This window comes from Euphorbia lathyris, chromosome 2 (genome assembly GCF_963576675.1).
Source record: "Euphorbia lathyris chromosome 2, ddEupLath1.1, whole genome shotgun sequence".
NCBI classification, from domain to species: Eukaryota; Viridiplantae; Streptophyta; class Magnoliopsida; order Malpighiales; family Euphorbiaceae; genus Euphorbia; species Euphorbia lathyris.
This window is the reverse complement of record NC_088911.1, coordinates 116003435-116022618: the sequence shown is the minus strand read 5'-3', so window position 1 is coordinate 116022618 and position 19184 is coordinate 116003435. Positions and strand designations below refer to the sequence as shown.

At 32.3% G+C, this 19184-nt stretch overlaps 1 protein-coding gene across 1 annotated transcript; it reads left to right on the top strand.

The window, feature by feature from the left end:
- The first annotated feature begins 259 nt into the window (after positions 1-259).
- LOC136216535 (transcriptional regulator SUPERMAN-like) lies at positions 260-1240 on the top strand. Its single transcript, XM_066003073.1, has one exon. It carries the CDS (start codon positions 410-412, stop codon positions 908-910), a length of 501 nt encoding a protein of 166 aa, XP_065859145.1. The 5' UTR covers positions 260-409; the 3' UTR covers positions 911-1240.
- The last annotated feature ends 17944 nt before the right edge of the window (positions 1241-19184 follow it).

The window sequence follows — 19184 nt, the reverse complement described above, 5'->3', positions numbered from 1 at the left end:
ATATATATATAAATGATGTAATGCAGCCAGCAGGTTTCACACTAGTAAATAGTAAATTTGAACAGATGATCAGTAATAAAAATTCTGGTATTAATAAATAAATAAATAGCTAAGAAATAAGAGGATTAACGCGTTAAAAACAAAAGATACATGAAAGCAACATGAGATCAGATACAAACAATACAATGATTTATAAATATAACAAGTGTAAATGAAAGAGCCGACCAAAAAAGATAAATCCTATAGGATACGTCAAATTACAAGTACATATACACATAACTTCCAATGAATTATGTCTGTCTTCTACTTGTCTCCTTTTTACTTACTTACACACACTTTACCTTAATTTTTTGATCATCTAAACCCCAAATTCATCTCCATCTTCTTTTTCTTTTTGTTAATTACAATCATGGGATCATCAGGGAAAGAAGGAATTAGCTCGGAGAAGACTAATTCAAGCGACGAAAGTGATCGCCAAGAACAAGTCAAAGATACTGCCGCCACCGCCACCAGGGCCGCAGCTAAACGGTCATACGAGTGCACTTTCTGCAAGAGAGGATTCACAAACGCGCAGGCCTTGGGTGGGCATATGAATATTCATCGGAAAGATCGAGCCAAAGCCAAGCAAGTGACTCCTCCAGGTTCTTCTTCAACTTCGCCCAAATTCAACCCTAATTTTATGGCGACTGAACCAATCAATTACTATCCTTTTTTCGAGACTCCGAGGTACTTTCCTTGCCCTAGGATTCCACATCAGCAGGAACTACGTGGAATCCAAGGGCATCATACTACTAATTTGAGCTTGCAAGTTGGGTCAGATCATGATTTGGAAGATAAAATTGAAGTTTCAGATGAAGAGGAAGAGGAATTGGATTTGGAGCTTCGACTTGGTCATGATCGGAATAATTAGCACATTGTTTGGTCACATCGTTAAAAGTTTATATGTATTTTATGAGATTTGAAGCAGGATTGGTGCTGTATAGTTCAATTTCTTCTATTGATATTATATATATTGAAGATCAGATTATGAGATTATGTTCTAGCTGCTGCTGCTGCGCATTTTGATGAAGCAAGTGTGGAATTAAGGAGAAGACTGAATATTCCATCTCTGATTTTCTTGATCTTCAGGTGAGTACATATATATATGTTTAATTATAGCCTAGGGAATTAACAATTCTATGTATTACTGTGATTTCATTTTGATTTTCAACACAAATTTTAAGATTTATATATAATATTGTTATCAACGACTCTTGTGCATATCTTAATTTGGTTTTGTTTTTCAATTTCTATTCTTAATGTTCTTATCCTGAATTAGGAATTAATCACTTATTAGCCACTAAACAACAAGAGAATTATGACTACTTAGATCATTATGAAACAGGAGCTCAACTGATTTTTTCAATTAGATATAAAAACAAGCAGCTGCAACCCTAGTTGCATGGGTAATGGTACACATGTAGTAGACTAAATACTAATATTACATAATAAGAATTAAGGTGAGCTATACCGTGTATGAGAAATTCTAGTATACTCCCGGAGTACTACATCCGAACAACTAAAATAGTGTTGCATGATTGATTGATGTTAAGAAAAAACATTTTTATGTAACATTAGTTGATTCGTTATTCCTAAGAAGAATGGGAATTTCTACGACCGGGATGAGTATTAATCTCATCCACTCAATGATGCCACAACACTGCAATTACTGATATGACCGTATCTGAGTGGAGAGACCAGTATTTATCCTGATTCACAATAGAACTTCTCAACAAGAATACACATCTCATCTTTCACATGTATAATGTTGGACATGTTTCTTCACAATCAATTTTTCTAATAGATGAGAAGTTTTATGATATTCTATGTGCTCCTTTAGATATAAGAACCGTAGCAATCTTTTGTTTGGCAGATACTGGCATCAGTGATTCTCAAATCTTTAGCATTTTTGTTCACTATATCTAATGATGAGGGTAGAAAGTTGGTAACATATACATGTGAAGCCTTTGCAATTTCTATTTAAAGAAGCATTAATTAATAAAGAACAAACGGACCATATATATAGGTGATATTATTATCCTATAGCTTCTTTTCCTATGGAAAACATTATGTTAACTTAATTATTTACAGAGATTGAAATTGTCAACGAATTAATTGACCCAAAAGGGTAACCTTATAATTAAGGTTAAGTACAAATAGTAGGTTTTTATATTATATATATATTTTTTTTTGATATATTTCCACACACGAATATTTTTTAGGCTTGAAGCATGTACAATACAATTTATTTTACACCATAGAAAGAAATTTCACTAATAAATAGAATTGTAATTATTTTAATTTTGGATAACTTGATATAAGAGATTCTCATAACATGTCAAAGGAATCATTTGACCCACAAGCTTAAAATGATAGGTAAACTTTTATTATTATGTCTGCTGTACACAAATGTTTTTCGGCTTGAAACGTGTATATAACACATGATCATGTTATCACGTGTTGAAATTTCATTGACTAATAAGATTATCATAATTTAAACCGTAATTACTTAGTTTAAGATATTATGATACCTACAAATCAATTGAACCAAAAACTTAACCTTGTACTAAAGTATAATAATAGATTTTTATTCTCCGACAGAAATATAGTATAGAAGAAAGTGTAGCTAAGAATTAATCCCTCTATTTTAAAATAATTCTCACATTTTGAAAAAAAATTATATTTCATATTATTTGTCAAATTTAGTTTTCAAAGACAATTTTTTCTTATTTTACCCTCATTAATGGTAAATTTTTAAGGTACTCCTGGAGTAATACTCTCACCAATGAATTCAGGACACATGTATTTATATTTTTTCTTTCTACCAATCATGTCCATGTAGTGGTATTTAAAACGATTTTCATTGGTCGAGAGTATTACTTCCGGAGTACTGTAAAATAACTCTCATTAATGAGTTTAATATTAATTGCACTTTTTGTCATTTTAAGTTTTCAATGTATAAATAGTGGTTTAATTTGATGTGTGACACAAAAAATGAATATTATTAATAAAGAGAGATAAAGGGTATTTTAATCTATATTTTCATCAATTTAATGCAAATCAACCATTTTTTTAATATGTACGGTTTAAATATGATAATTATTTTGAAATGGAGGGAATAACGAATATAACTGGTTTTTTTTTTACAAGAAACAATAATATTTAAGCTTCTTTTTGGTAATTAATTAGAGCATCTTCAAGAGACTCTTAGTGAGCTCTCTAAAAATAATATAAATAATTGACTCTTAATGATTTAAGAGTGGCTAAGATATATCATCTCCAACAATGCTCCTTATATTCACTCCTTATTTATTATTTTATTATTAAAATTATTCTTTATTGTTATATTATCAATAGTGTGAGGAGAGAGACACATCAATAATAAATTATTAATAAAAAATGAAGTTAGGATGTACTAAGAGGTGGAGAGATGCTCTCTATTAATAGAGAGGATGGAGAGGCAGTGATTTGAGGAGCCACTAAGAGGCTGTTGGAGATGAATTTTTATTCTCCTTCCTCAAATTTTAACTTAAGAGCCAATTTAAGAGGCTGTTGGAGATGCTCTTAAACATTTATTTAAACTCGGGTTGTAATTTAGTTGGCAACACAGATTAAATTAGAACATATTGAACTGAAAGAGATCACAAGTTCGATTTCCAATAAATATATTCGCATGGAGATGTGATGAGTTTTAACTATAACCGAACTTAAGATTATCTCAATAAAAATATATATGTCATCTACGTAAAAAAAAAATATTAAAACTTTTTAATCATGGTCGATATTATAACATGTCTTCACATGATTTTTTTTTTAAAAAAATACAGCTTTTTAGTAATTTTTCTACATTTTTTATTTATGCAGCAAATTTGAGTTTTTATATAAAACCCTATTCACTGTGCTGGTGTTTATTTTTCTACCTAACAGAATCTTCTACACTCAAATTACACAAAAGAAGTAGAATTTTGTAGACTTGTAGTAAACTTGTTAATTTTTGGAATTATCCTCATGTAATCGTGTGGGTTGGGTAATTTTAGGATTAATTTATTTGAATAAGTGATTCGGATAAAACAAGAGAGATAAAGTTCTAGCTCATGAAATAAAATTAATGTTTACTGTAGTATGACAGCCGTCGGAGATTAATATAAGATATATGATTGGACCTTAACTATCAGCTTGAGCTTTTAGTTCAATCGGTTTCTTGACATGGTATCAGAGCCACTATGACCAAACGGTCGAGGGTTCGAGTCCCGGCAACCTTATTAATTTGTGGAATTAATAAAACACATGGCGGGATGGGCCTGTGTTGTGCATGCTGCAAGCCAAATGGGCATTTGCGTGTGGGGGTGTGTCGGAGATTAATATAAGATATATGATTGGGCCTTAACTATCAGCTCGAGCTTTTAGTTCAATCGGTTCCTTGACAAAAAAGGTTCTAACTGCGTCGCGTTTTTAGGATTATTTGTGTTGCGTTTTGGAGCGACACAAAAGCTCGTGGTGGTAACTCCATACCCCAACAATGCTTTCTACCACTCCCGAACTAAGACCCGCGATACCTTGTGTAAATCCAATTCCAAACCCACTCAATTTGGCCTAAACCGGTAAGGTAAAATAATTTGTAGTATAGCATCCGTCTCGATCTCACTGAAACAATCCATAATCTTCGCTCGGTCCCAACACCTCGGCCCTTTCTTTTATCATGTGATTTTAAGAAAAAATTGTCTAATAAATTTTATTAGTTAAAATGTAACGTGACATTAAATTATTGACTCGACGTACAGTACAACGGCTATATATAGTAATCTTTCAGCAAAGTACCAAAAAGAATTAGCTGACAACATTATATTTTGCTAATGTAGCAATTCACATATCATCAGAAATTAATATCATACCATATCACGAAAGGTTATTAACTCAAAGTTGAAGTAAAAAAAAAAGTCGAACTTTAACTGTAAAAAGAACCGCTTGGAAGCTGTTTGACCAACTTGGAACTAATTTCCATAACGTTGCACATAAATTTACTTATTATGATTAAAAGTGGTTTTTTTTTTTTTTTTTTTTTTTTCAAAAAACATAACTAAGCCTCTGAAGTTTAGCTGTTTTAAGGATTAAGTCTCTGATCATTTATTTTTCCACATTAAGCCCTTAATCATTGATTCTATTATGGATTAGGCTCTTATTTAACTTTTTCGTCCAGTTTGGACTGCATACATCGTTAGGGTGATTCGGCTTGTTGACATGGACAAATAAAAATAAAAATTCCTTGATTAGGAGAGATAAAAATTAAAAACTAAAACGAAATTATAGAAATTAATTTCGAGTATATTCTTCCAAACTCGATTTTCTCCTCTCCCATCTTGTAATTTTCAATATTAGAATCGCCAAATCGATCTTCTCATCTCCTAAACTCAACGGAAAAGTTAAGTAAGGGCCAAATCCATAACAAAATCAATAATTGAGGGCTCAATGTGAAAAAATAATTGATTAAGGGTTTGATTCTTAAAACATGTAAAGTTCAGAGGCTTAATTATGCTTTTTTTACTTTTTTTTTTTTTTCCAAAAAAATTGGTTATATTATTACAATGAATTGGCATATATTATATGTGTGTGCATCTGCATTTGTAGTCTTGTAGAGGTTGATTAATGATCGTTGGCATTACTAATTTGGTTATGTACCGAGTAGTTGGGCTGTAGAACACGGAATGGGCCCAATCTCAAAGGGGCCGTCAACTAGAACCTAATGGGCTTTAAAGCATATTGGACAAAAGGCATTCTAAGATCTTTCATCCTTTTTTTCCACATTAAAATTTCTAATTTTTCTTTTTTTATATAAATAAAATTTCTAATTTTTCAATTGGATGCATATTTGATTAATTTTAATAGAACATTAACTATAAAGGTATAGATATTTCAGCAGCTATAAAACTGGGAGGGATGAAGTGATTTTTCCTTTTTCCAGATAGGGAGAATGTCATGATAAAGATGAAATGTTCACATGAATCCAAAATGATAAAATTGAATTTGGTCATTCAGATCTAGGCTAATTAAAATCTTAGGGTAGAGAATAAATATAAAAAAATATGATGTCATGATAAAGATGAAATGTTCACATGAACCCTAATAATTAAATTGAATTTGGTCATTCATCGTTAAATCTATACTGATTAAAATCCTAGATATAACGGTGAATGACCAAAGTCAATTTGGTCATTTGGGTGAATATTACTGTAAATTTCATGGCTAACATCCTCTTGGCTCCACGTAATTAATCAATACAACAATGCGTTTAGTTATAATTGATCGATGACTCAATATGTTAAATTGAAAAATAATGACTAGGTGCATATTTGATTCTCCTTTTTGCATGTCCTTAATATTTTTTACTCCAAATAGTATAAAACAAGTGATTTGGTTAGAATTATAAATGCTAAATGGATAATTAAACCTTTCAACTTTTATAGTTTTAAGAATTGAGTTACCGATCATTTATTTTTTCAGTTTAAGCCCTTAAACTTTAGTTTTCACACACATTGAACCCCTCATTAATGGTTTTGTTAAAATGGTTTTGTTAAGTAAACCGTTAGTGAAAGGCTCAATGCATGTGAAAATTAAAGATTACGTTTTTTATTTTTCTTATCAATGAATAAATCTCTTTACTTGTATGACTTAGATGTCTCGTATTTCTCGAAAAAGTGATTCGATTGGTCGAATGATAGATACCACAAAGAAGGATGCCCGCTCTTTTATTTTACAATCTGCAAATCGTCTGGCAAATGGTATGATTTTTCTAACCTAAGGTCTATAGAACGATACCCAAATCACCTATTTGTTCCTATAGAACAAGCTTAAAACAGTAAGAAAGGCTCTGTATTTTAGTATAGTTTAACCCGACGGGGCTCAGAAGTGCAGGCTAAGAGCTTAATCAATAAAAGTTATAAAGACTCGGTGCTTAATCAATAAAAGATATAAAGATTAGGGGTTTGATATGATTTTTTTTTTTTTGTATAATACAAAAAAGCATGAATTTATATATGGTGTAAGTTTTTTTTTTTTTTTGAACCAATATATGGTGTAAGTTAGTATAACCATTCTATCAAAAAAAAAAAGTTAGCATGACCTATTTTATTGAATATATTTTTATTATTCTTTTTAGGTAGTAGTTTGGAAGTGAAATTCTAAATTCAAATAGTATTGTTTAAAATAAAACATATAAAAATTTTCATCAATCCTTTATTTTATTTTATTTATTTAAAAAAATGAATCCTTTATTTTTTATTTTAAATTTTTTTAGTCCTTGGATATATATTAGCTTTAAAAAGTAATAATAAGATAATTAATAAATATCAAAACAAATTATTATTATTATTATTATTAAGCTTTGAATTAATAAGGTTTTAAGGATTGAGTTTAATTTTTAGACAAATTGATCCTTTCACTAACAATTTAGCTAATGGAACTGTTAGTGAGTGGCTTAATATGTGAAAATTAAAGTCAAATGATTAATCTAGAAAAAATAAATACTCACATACTCAAGCATAGAAGTTCAAGGGTTAATTATAGGTTTATCCAATTTAAAAAACATCAAAACTATTTGGAAAGAAAGTGAGCTAACATTTATTAACAATTACAAACAGTAAACAGTAACAATAAAATAATAAATAATATTATATGAATAATACTAGGATATATGTGTCCTCATCTAAAACCAACGGAAACATACAAAGCAACGAAGATCTTCAGATCTAACTATATTGGAATAAAACACTTTTAGGATATATAGACTAATGAGATGCACTTTGAATCCTCTTTGAATCACGACCCCATGATTCACACCTGGGATTTAGAAATCTCTTTTTTTTTGGTAAGAATGGAAGGCTAACAAGCCCGGGCAAACAAACAGAAAACAAGAGCCAAAGAAAGAAAGCGATGAGAGAAAATTGAGCTAGATACTGATCATTCTAGCCGAAGCTCGGCCAGTCCGATCTGCATAAAGAATATCTTGGAGGCCTGCAGGAGGCGCACCACACTCTTTAGAAATCTCATTTGAAGTATATTACTAATTACCTAAAATACATCCACGAGTGGGAAGTCAACACTTGTCCTCCAAGAAAGTTATGGCAAACATCTTCACCGACTACCATCTTTGCTCCAATGCCCTATAAATAGAATGTGACAATGTACATACACATATATTGCAATTTAGCCACAATTGCTCAATGTTTCATTCTAAACGCGGGTAAGTTAAGCATGGAGTGGAATTACTGATCAATCGTCTCGCCTTCATCCTTTTTCTATCTTAATAACTCGAACATAAAAGAATTTCTTGTCATTTGCCAGTGCATTAATTCAGTTATATCAATAAATATAAACGGTTAAATCAAACCTAACATAAATCAAGAACGTGTGCATGATCACGTTTGAAAGCATTAGCTAAGAAAAAACAATGAAGCTATAAGTTGAGTTTGTTGAAGAAAATTAGAGAATAACTGGGGGGACAAGAGAACAAAGGGCATGAAATTAGAAAAAGAGGTCAACCTTGGTATAGTAAGAGAGAAGAAGGGGATGAAATGAAGGGCATTTTGGTTAGGAGGTAAGGAAGGGGGATGGAGGAGCATGTGGATTTTAGGAAGGGTTAGGGAAAGGACCCCTCCACCATCCATGTGCCCCTTACACTTACACTATATTCACATGCATTTCAATCCATTTCTTGACTTGAAGCTTCCTATCCTCCAAGTACCATTTACTATATATGTCGGTAGCAATTCATCCATTAACAACCACAACACTTGTTCAGTTGCTCTCCATTTACTTCACGGTTTTTAGTCTTTTTTGTTTTTATGTTTTACTTCAAACAAACATTTAAAAGTGTTGGGTTAAAATTGAGAAGTAGTTTAATACGCTTAATACATCCCTTGCGCTTTTAATGTTATTCCAATAGCCTCCTCAACTTATTTAAAACGTAGCATATTGATCCCTAAATCCATCAAACACAAATTGAAACTTTGAGGTGTACTCACACGTCGCTGACTAGTCAAAAGGGTAGACCGCTGATTCAATATCAGATTAGTGAGTTGTATAGTGATCGAGAGAATCTTGAACAAAGAGTTCTACAATCACTAAATCAATCGGTGAAAATTTCAAACAATCGCCTTCAAACTTGGAGTAAACAATCTCAAGCCCATTTAAGCATTGACAAGTAAAATAAATTTGAAAATTTATTATTATTTTTTTTTTATCTTAATGGAGGGGACGAAACCCCGGAGCACAACAAAAAACAAGTTAAGTGATACTAGTCATCCTAGGAAGACAAGTACCACAAATATCAGAAAATAAGATATTCAGGATGCCTGCAGGGGGCACCTCACACTCGTGAAGACCCAGGGGTAAACTTCCTGCGTAATTCGTCATCCAGTCCGCGACACAGTTACCTTCGCGGAGAATATGAATCAACCTAACCTATTCCCAATCATGTCTTAACAATCTTTGACACTCATCAATCAGCCAAAAGAACCTATGCCTATGATCCTTACCATTCTTCACCAAATCTACAACCACAAGCGAGTCATTTGAAAATTTATTATTAAAACACTTCAAATCTTCTTAGTCACTAAGCATAGGGCATTGGAGCAAAGATGGTAGTCGGTGAAGAATACAATGTTTATTATTAAAACACTTCAAATCTTCAAATCGGGGTATTGCATTTGTAATATTAGAGAATACAATGTTTATAGTTGAGCAAGTAATAACTTCATTTTTACTCTATCCTTGAATTATGTAATAACATTCCAAGACATGTGGAATACATCTTCCGCATTTAACTTGCATTTTTTTGCAATCGAGTGATCAATTGATTACATTTTATGCAAGTTCAGGAGACTAACTGAACATTTTATGCAAGTTTAGGGGGCCAATCAAGCTTTTTGGACAAGTTCAGGGGGCAAATGTTGTATTAAGCCTAAAAAAAACTATGTCCTGCTTCGTAAAGAGCTTTTTGGAGTAAAATTAGAAGTTTGAGTTACTTTAGAGGCTTTGACTAATCAAACCTCTAATAGTCGTGTTTAGTGGAGAGATGTTTGAAAGAGCTTATTGGATCCAAAAAACTTATTTTAGAAGCTTTTTCAATTAGTTTATTGTTCGATCTTTTTTTAATGATATTTTTACCCCTATTTATTACCATCTAATCCAAAATAAAGAGTTTACTATGTTCTTATTTGTTATTTTACACAAACAGTTATTAACAATCAGTTAAGTTTTACCAAACAAGTTTATACAATCAGTTAGTCAAATCAGCTAGCCAAAAAAGTAATCAGCTAACAACTACCTATTTAAAAACAGGGTCTATAAGTAAAACTGCAAAAGTTATTTTTAAAATTATCTATGTTTATCCTACTGTCAATAAAAACAAAGTTGAATTAGTTAAAATTGAGAACATTTATAAGAGTTGAATTATTAAATAATAAAATTTAGAAAGAAAAAGAAAGGTATTCCATTATGAAATTGAAAAGAAAGAAAAGAAGTTAGTGTGTGTGATTCAATACATGGTACATAGACTACAACTTGCACATTTTTATAATACGTAATTTGTTTGTTAAGATTTGATGTTCATGAACCTTCCCTTCCCTTCTCTTAAATAATTATTAATTTTAAGACCTCTTTTTTTAAATATCTTTTAAACTGTTTTCTTCTTATACTACTACTTTCCATCCATTCCTAGATTTTATTTTTTATACTTTCAATTCAAATAATAACTTATTATTATATTCGGACGGACCCAACTTTATGTAATGGATTTATACTAAAGCAACCCACCACTACTATTCCAAAAATGATTTCATGTCATTAGGTTAAGCGAAAATGCAGAGCAAGTCTTTTCCTTATGTTTTTTTCTTTTAAACTAATAATTGAAAAGGTAAAGTAAAAAAAAAAAAAAAGTGTATGTGATTTTACTATCTGTTAAAAGAAAATTAAATGAACTATTTTACAAAGAATGGTATCTAATAAGCTAGATATAATACTTAGATGAAAATTCAATAGCATAGGAATGAGATCAACAAGCCACATAATGGGCCGCTTCATTCACTAACTGAGAAGAAAAAACAACGCTAACCTCACGTTTGTTAACAAGCAGGTCATGACTCTTGCATGACTTGACCAAACTCAGATATATCTCCATTTTTTGAGTAGTAGCTGTGCATAACAGTCTGCGAATCAGTTTCAAATATGATCCTTTCTTCCTGATAATTTAGAGCCAAATAATAGCATTACGGAGAGCTACTGCCTATACGGTCTTTATCTCTAAAAGCCCCTCCAAGCTAAATTAGGGATACGCTACCAGCCCGCCATGTTCAGTCCACAGAACCGCCCCCAGACCCGTACGTCTAAGCTCCCGAAAACAAGCAGCGTCGGAGTTGCATTTGACAAATCCTTGCGGAGGCTGTGTCCATTTCTGTCCAGCTGCCCTTGTGCCAGTACTGCTTGCAGTTCAGATGTCACGTCCGTATCTAAATTTCTAGAATTTATATCTTAATATTAGTATATGTTATAATGATTGGGTATATGATATTAATTTGGTGTTATAGAAAAAGTTTGGAGTTAATTTGATGGTTTTAAATGTAAATTGAAAGTTTAGGATACTTTTCAAAGATTATATAAAAATGGAGGATCAAACGGGATATTCACCAAGTTTGAGATATATATCTCAAATTCATAGGCGGTGTAGGCGGTGATGATCATATATATTATTTTCTTTTCTTTTCTTTTTTCTTTCATATTTATTATCAGTTTTCTCTGAACTGTTTCTTCACCGTTTCTTTGATTTACGGAAATTCGACCGTCCGAATCATTCGAAATTTAAAACATAGCATCCTTCTGCATAACTCTAAGTCCTAACCAAAAAGTTTTTGAGTTTCGGAAGTGTTTGGAGGGGAAACGTCTTAGACAGAATTTAGAGGCGAATCGATCGGGTATATTTTCCTCAATTAGTAGCCAAGGTAAGTAACTATCAACTATATTTTGAGTTTTATGTAGGGTAAAGTTCAAATAAAACCTCTGTGGTTTCACTAATTTTCAGATAAAGGATTGTGGTTTACTTTTTGTCAAAACAAGGATTGAGGTTTCAAACTTGGATTAATGCTATTAAAACCATCTTTAACGATCTGAAAATGAAAATTTTCAAGAATTAAAGTTGTTCAATGTCATATTTTCTATGAAACTGCGTTTTCGATTTTCGAAAATCATCTTTTTTGGAACTTTCTCTCTCTAAACATTAACTTTCTCTCTCTTTACCAAACATCATCTAAACAATCTCAAAATAAAAAAGTTGAAGAATTAAAGTTGCTTAAAATATTAGTAGTTCTTAAAATATGTCATTTTTGAAGTCGTCAAAGTTGATTTTAATAGTATCAATCGAAAAAGTCCTTATTTTGTTAAAGTTAAAAACCTCAATCATCGTTTTGACAAAAAGTAAACCACAGTCCTTTATCTGAAAATTAGTGAAACCACAGGGGTTTTATTTGAACTTTACCCTTTTATGTATGTAGATATATAATCAAAGAATTTTCAGAAATTGATATTTCAGGGTTTATACGAGTATTTTGTAAAATTGGGGTTTTCCATGATTTTGCTTTTTATTGTGAAATTATGGTTCAAACGAAGCTATTGACTATGCTTCTATGTGAATTTCAGATTTTACTTGATTATGTTGATTTAAGGCTTAATTTGATTGATTAACGTTGAAATTTTTATTGATTAAAGATTGATATTTTGAATAAAGGGAGCAAAATCGGGTGGCGGACCGTCTCGCAGCCGAAGGTCACACAAGGATGTTGGGTCTCTCAACCTTTTCTTCTCCTTCGGAGTTCATTTCGTCCCTGATCTTGGATGACTTGGTGGGGGTCAGCTTTCCCAGGCTGATCCCGGGTTAAGCGGGTTTGTTTGTTTGCTTTTTCTTTCCTATCCTACCAAAAAAAAAGGAATGATTGTGGTTATTTTTACAAAAGAGCTAATTGAAGCCAAATGATTTACGGTTATGAAATAGTTTGGAATTTGATTGTGAAAGGAAATTTGAGCACGTTATGATTTTATGGTTTTATATCCATTGAGAGTTATCCGGATCGGTGGTTTTATATTTGAAGACCATGTTCAGTGAGGAACATGGCCTGTGGACACAGTCTGAAGACCTATTGGGTATGGCAGCGAAGTGTTGGGTAAGACCATATGGGATAGGCAATGTTAAGAGACGTCTCGACTATATATGTGGTTATGGATTGATACTTAAGGGGAGAAACTCGATGATGGATACAATGTTTTAAGTTCATTTGGATTATGTTTTCGGTTATGATTGATTTTGATATAAGGTTTTACGTTTGATTGAATACGAGTTGGTTTGATAAAACATTTATTTGATTATGAATTGGTTTGATAAAACGTTTATTTGTTTTGATGCATTATATATATAAAGTTATATGAACTTAAATTTTGAGTATATTTTATAAGGTTTTGATTAAATCCCTTATAAATGTCTATATGTAGCTATGTTAAGTAAAGTTGGTTTTTATAGCTGATAGTTTCTTACTGAGATTTTTGTCTCATGTTTTTAAATGTTTTAATGTTTTTAGGTGAGAAAGTACAGGATATAGAGAGGTTACCGACCGATTAGGCGAGGTTTGGAAGTTGACTTCTTATTGTTAGAATTATTGTTAGAACTTTGATATTTCAATTGGAATATAATGAAGTTGGTAAATATATGCTGAGGTCCTTGAATGACTAATGTAGTAGAAATATGAATTATTTTAGAATATATATTGAAGAGGAATGCCAAAATAAATAAATAAATATGATATTATGATATTTGGATAAATTGGAGACTCCTAAGTATTGATTATGATCTTTCTATTTCACGCCCGATGCCGATTGAGGTCGTCTAGGGTCGGGTGTGACATCAGACGTTGCCAATCCTCCACGAAGCTCCAGGAAGCCAACACAACTGCAGCGCTCGATGATGTCTGATTATTCCACAATTTATTGTATCACTGCTGCCAAACCGTCCAAAAAACCACAGCCACTCAAACAAGCTTGTCCGCCGCCTCAGTGTTGCACATGCGCAAGAATGCTACATGGGTTTCTTCATCCTCTCTGAACTCCAGTCCCACTCTGAGTACCCTACTGCAATCCCTAACAAAACAACAATCATAATCTAAGTGTCAATCATGTTCCACGTCTCTATTGCACAATAGACAGGTGATCAGGATGCCCCCCATCCTAGATCGTAATCTCCAGCTCGTAGGTAAGCACACCGTAGCTACTATCTGTTGTTTAAAAATATATAAATGTTTTGTCAATAAAAAAAATAGTATTTTAAATTATATTGCTAAATTTTGATGGTAATTAATGATATTTTTTATCTTTTAAAAATTATATTTATATATTGATAAAAAAATAAGTCTTTTAAGTAAAATTCTAACTATGTAAAATGATATTGAGCATCAATTTAATTCACAAACTGTCAAATTAGTAAAAAACTTTGAATGTCCATCATATGATATATGGTTTTAATATGATAGACTGTATTTTGAGGAACTATGTTTTGTCCATATATAAATATATATTTTTAAGAGAAAAATACTCTTGATTGCTATTAAAATTTGGCGTTGTAATTTAAAATAATGTGTTTTGCAAATCAAACATGCCACAAATCTTTATTTATAAACTTTTAAACTATGAGTTTGAGTTTGCAAATGGCATAACTTTTTTTTGTATTTTTCTTTAATTAAACTTCGTCCATAATGTTTAAAATGAAATAAGCTCTACATTTGTTCGTTAACAATTTTCGGGAGTGTAGGATAAGATAATACTCTAACATAAGAAATGATAAAATTTGGAGGCTGAGATTATCCCCGAACTTCAAGAAAACCATCCCCTATAGAAGTGATTAAGGAGTGACTATGTTCCTTCTACCTCTTTATCTTTATCTCTGAGGTGCTAATTGCACCCTCAACAAATGAAAGATTGTATATTTTATTTTAGTCTCAACCGAGGCCAAAACAACGTAGTTTTGGTTTGGATAGTGGAAAAAAATAAACCTACCCATATAATTTTATTTTTTACATTGCAATGACTCAAAGGCTAATTGTTTCAGTAACTGAACTCATATTTACTTTTCGTTGGAAATTTTGAATATACAGTTTTTATCATTTTATATGAGATGGGTTTATTTTTAATTCTCAGGAATAAATTTAGATCTTATCTTTTAAATAATTTTATCCAAAAAAAATGTTGACAAAATGATAAACCTGAAGAACGAATAAAATTAAACCTTCCGAGTATTAAATGCATAAATTGAGTATATTTAAAGACGTTAGAAATAAATTAAATTCCAAGTATATAGACCCACAATAAAATATATAAAAGTAATTTCATTTGACAATTTATTTAATATATATATATATATATATATATATATATATATATATATATATATATATATATATTATAATCTTATTTATAAATATATGTAATAGAACATGATCTTTTTGTTAGCCATTTGAAGTCTCTGGTCATTGAAGTACCTTGCGCAGTGGGATGTCCAAAGCTTTTGAAAAGATATAACTACTCAATAGGCCACTTGTCGAGCTTTGGATATCGGGTTTCTACATCCCGAAATACTCGACTCACATAGTATATCAGAAATTTCTCAGTGCCTTCCTATCTAATCAAGGCCATATCCATAAATTCTAAAGCTACACCCAAATACAAGTAGAGCGTTTCTTCCTAGACTAGTCGACCGAGCAAGGGTGGAGAGCCCAAGAATTCTTTAATCTTTTCGAAGGACGTTTCACATTCCATCATCCAGTTGAAATCTTTGACACCTTTGAGGCACTTGTAAAAAGGAATGCGCCACTTGGTTGAATATGTGATGAATCTTTTAAGGGCATTTATCTTTTCATTGAGCTTCTAGACATCACTCATGGTCCTGGGGGTGCTAAGTTCGATGTACCCTTCCTATATGTGTTTAAAAATATGTTGTCTGTATGATATTCTTAATCACCACTTTCAGTTGGAGATGTTGCCTCTAGTGCTTATCTCTGTTGGTTGAGAGAGTTCCAGTCAGATTCAAACTTTGAGACAGTTTTGCAAAGACATGAAGTTGCATCATATGCTTGCATGATGTTCTCTAGGTCACTTTTAGCTTTCTTTCATCAAGAAATGTCAACTTATTATAAGGAGTCTATCTCTATTGTGTTTTTCAGAACTGGGACCTCAATGAGATTTTAGATGGCTGGGCTCCATATATATTGTATTTTTTGTTTTTGGCTTTCTTGAAGATTTTGAACGACTGAATTTTGACTATTTTGGGTCAATGACTTATGTCTCATGCATAAGAAAGCATTGCGCCTCTCTCCTAGGAATTTTGATGCATGTCTTGTGATCTCGAAGAGGGAAGATTCTTTCTCAAGTATGATTTTATTTGTTGACATTCTACGCTTTAATTGTTTTATTAACTTATGACCTTTAGGTTGAGAGTTTGCATTGATGACTCTTATAAGATTTCAGTTAGCTTTGTTTACCCCTTGAAATTGTATTATGTTATTAACCATAAGATAATGAGACACGTTACGACTTGTGAAAGTACATGCATCAATACGTCATGTCATGTAATAGAATAACCGGCACATGACAGTGTCAGTGGCCATCGTTTATTCTAGTGATCTTATAAAGTCCTTGACATGCACAATGGGATATTATATCCCATTGTATTCATTGAGTGACGGGTACTTGAAACTACAAGGCATTGGATCCTCTAGTATGCATGCACAGAGAGGGGAGTTGGTGTGTGTGACTTTTGGGATCTGAACATCCATTTTAGCATCTAACGAGCATTTTCCAGCCTCTAATTCAGCGTTTCGCTCATGAGGTTGTACATATCCTCATCCTCCATCAATATATAGGTATTTCTACGGATTTTGGGGAGAGTTTGTTAATAGGGCGAACGTCAACCTTGAGGAGATCTTGGCTCAACAAATTTTCTCCAATACGAATGTTAACCTCACAAAAACCTTGGCTCATTAAAGTTTCTTTGGAGTGCACGTTTCTCCTGGGTGGACCGTACTCCCTCCGATTATTCTTTCTAGTTGCCTTCCCTTGAATGTAACAAAGGTGATTTCGAGAGATGGCATCAATGCTTGTGTCGGCTGTGCTTTTGTTCCTTAGATATTTTCTCTGAGTCTACATGATTGGATGTATGCGAGACCTTTTTATAGGGGTATTTTCAAACAATGTGATGTTTAGTAGAGTATGCTCCAAGCATTCTTTGTTTGAGCAGTTTATTGCTGCTTTAGCCGAAATAAAATTGGGTCCGAACGCGCTACATCTTAGCAACATGGTCTTGACTAATCCCATTCATGCTTTCTTAAACCATATACCCATGTTGTAGATTAGTTACTTAGTGAGACCATCCATGAGTTGTAGGATATAGGATTTCCACTAATATCTAACAGTGTTATGGGCTCCAGGGGAGATTTTGGATCTAGGGAAAGGGTATTTTGGGGGGCTAAGAGTAATGGAATGGGTAACATGATATGTTTTTTTTACAATAGCCATAGATATGAGGTTAAGTAATCCATGCTCACTGCACCAATTTAATGTGAAAAATCATAAAGAGGATTTCCTAGGGTAGGACTTATGATGGTAATCTCCTGTAATCAGACAAAAAGGAGTTAAAGGAGAGGTTAGAAACCAACGATCTCAATCCAATTCCTAAATTAGCAAAGCTTAAGAAGATGAAAATGAGGAATAAGAGAATTCGATGGTTTTATGATCGGGGTATATTAACTGCGCATTCACTCTCTCTTTTTATAAGGTATTGAGAGCATTCTCAACAATTTGTAAGTTTATACATCATAACCGTTACTCAAAACATATGTAAGGATGTCAATAAGAGCATATCCTTTAATATGTCCAATCAGATTCCTAAACCACAATTATAGAAATAGACAATATTTAGGTTTAGTGCACCTTTTTTTATTGGCTCTCGTGAGTGTGGCGTTAAATTATGTATTGCTCCCTGAACTTGTCCAAAAAGGTTGATTGACCCCCTGGACTTTTAAAGTGTTCTGATGGCTGACTGAACTTGCATAAAATGTTCAGTTAGCTCATTGAACTTACGTAAAATGTAATCGATTGATTTAACTATAAAACTTGTCTTTGCTAATATTAAAACCGTATACCCCGATCTTAGTCGTTTTACTTTTTTTTAAATGCATGCAATACATCTTCCGCATTTAACTTACTTTTTTTGCAACCGACTGATCAATTGATTATATTTTACGTAAATTCAAGGAGTAACCGAACATTTTATGTAAGTTGAGGGAGCTATTGGGACACTTTGAAAGTTTAGGGGACCAATCAACCTTTTTGGATAAGTTCATCCGCAAATGATGTATTAAGCAATGTTATCAGGCTCGGACCGGACCGGCCGGTCCAACCGGTCGAACCGGGAACCGGTGAGGAAGCCGGTTCGAGCCTGTCCGGTTATTTCAATGCTGAAATAACCGAAGAGACCCGGGGTTGGCTCGGGACCCGGTGTGATCTTACTATGGTGTGGCATTCGCGTCGCCCACGTCGTGCGAGTGCGCCCCTAACCCGATGGTTAATCGATTGCACGCCCCCCTGCGCGTGAGAGAGCCTTTTTCCCTAGTAATTGGTTAAAGGCTTGTAAAGCCTATTTACTTATAAACTAGTTAAGTTTCTCGTTTCTTTCATATATGGAATGTAAATATTTAATTTCATTTTATCTTTTTCCAAATCATTTCAAGTGGTTCACTTCCGCTATTATATATATATATATAGTATAGATAGTATAGATGCGTGTATATAATTAGAGTCCAAAGATATAAATCTATAATGCGATTGCTAGAAATAATTTTGTTTGACATAATTATTATTATATATGTATACATATAATAATCTGTATTGACTAATATATGTATTGTATTCAATTCAAATAGATGAAAATAGTTATCGATTTCCAGGGAGAAAATAAAATGGATAGAGTCGTACGTGACAACCGAATTGGTGATAACTGATATAATTTGATTTGACATAAATTAAGTCGTTAGTCATTTAATTAATTGAATTAAGCATATATA

Excerpts from the sequence above, each read along its gene's own strand:
- LOC136216535 (XM_066003073.1), top strand. The coding sequence starts at position 410 with ATGGGATCATCAGGGAAAGAAGGAATTAGCTCGGAGAAGACTAATTCA.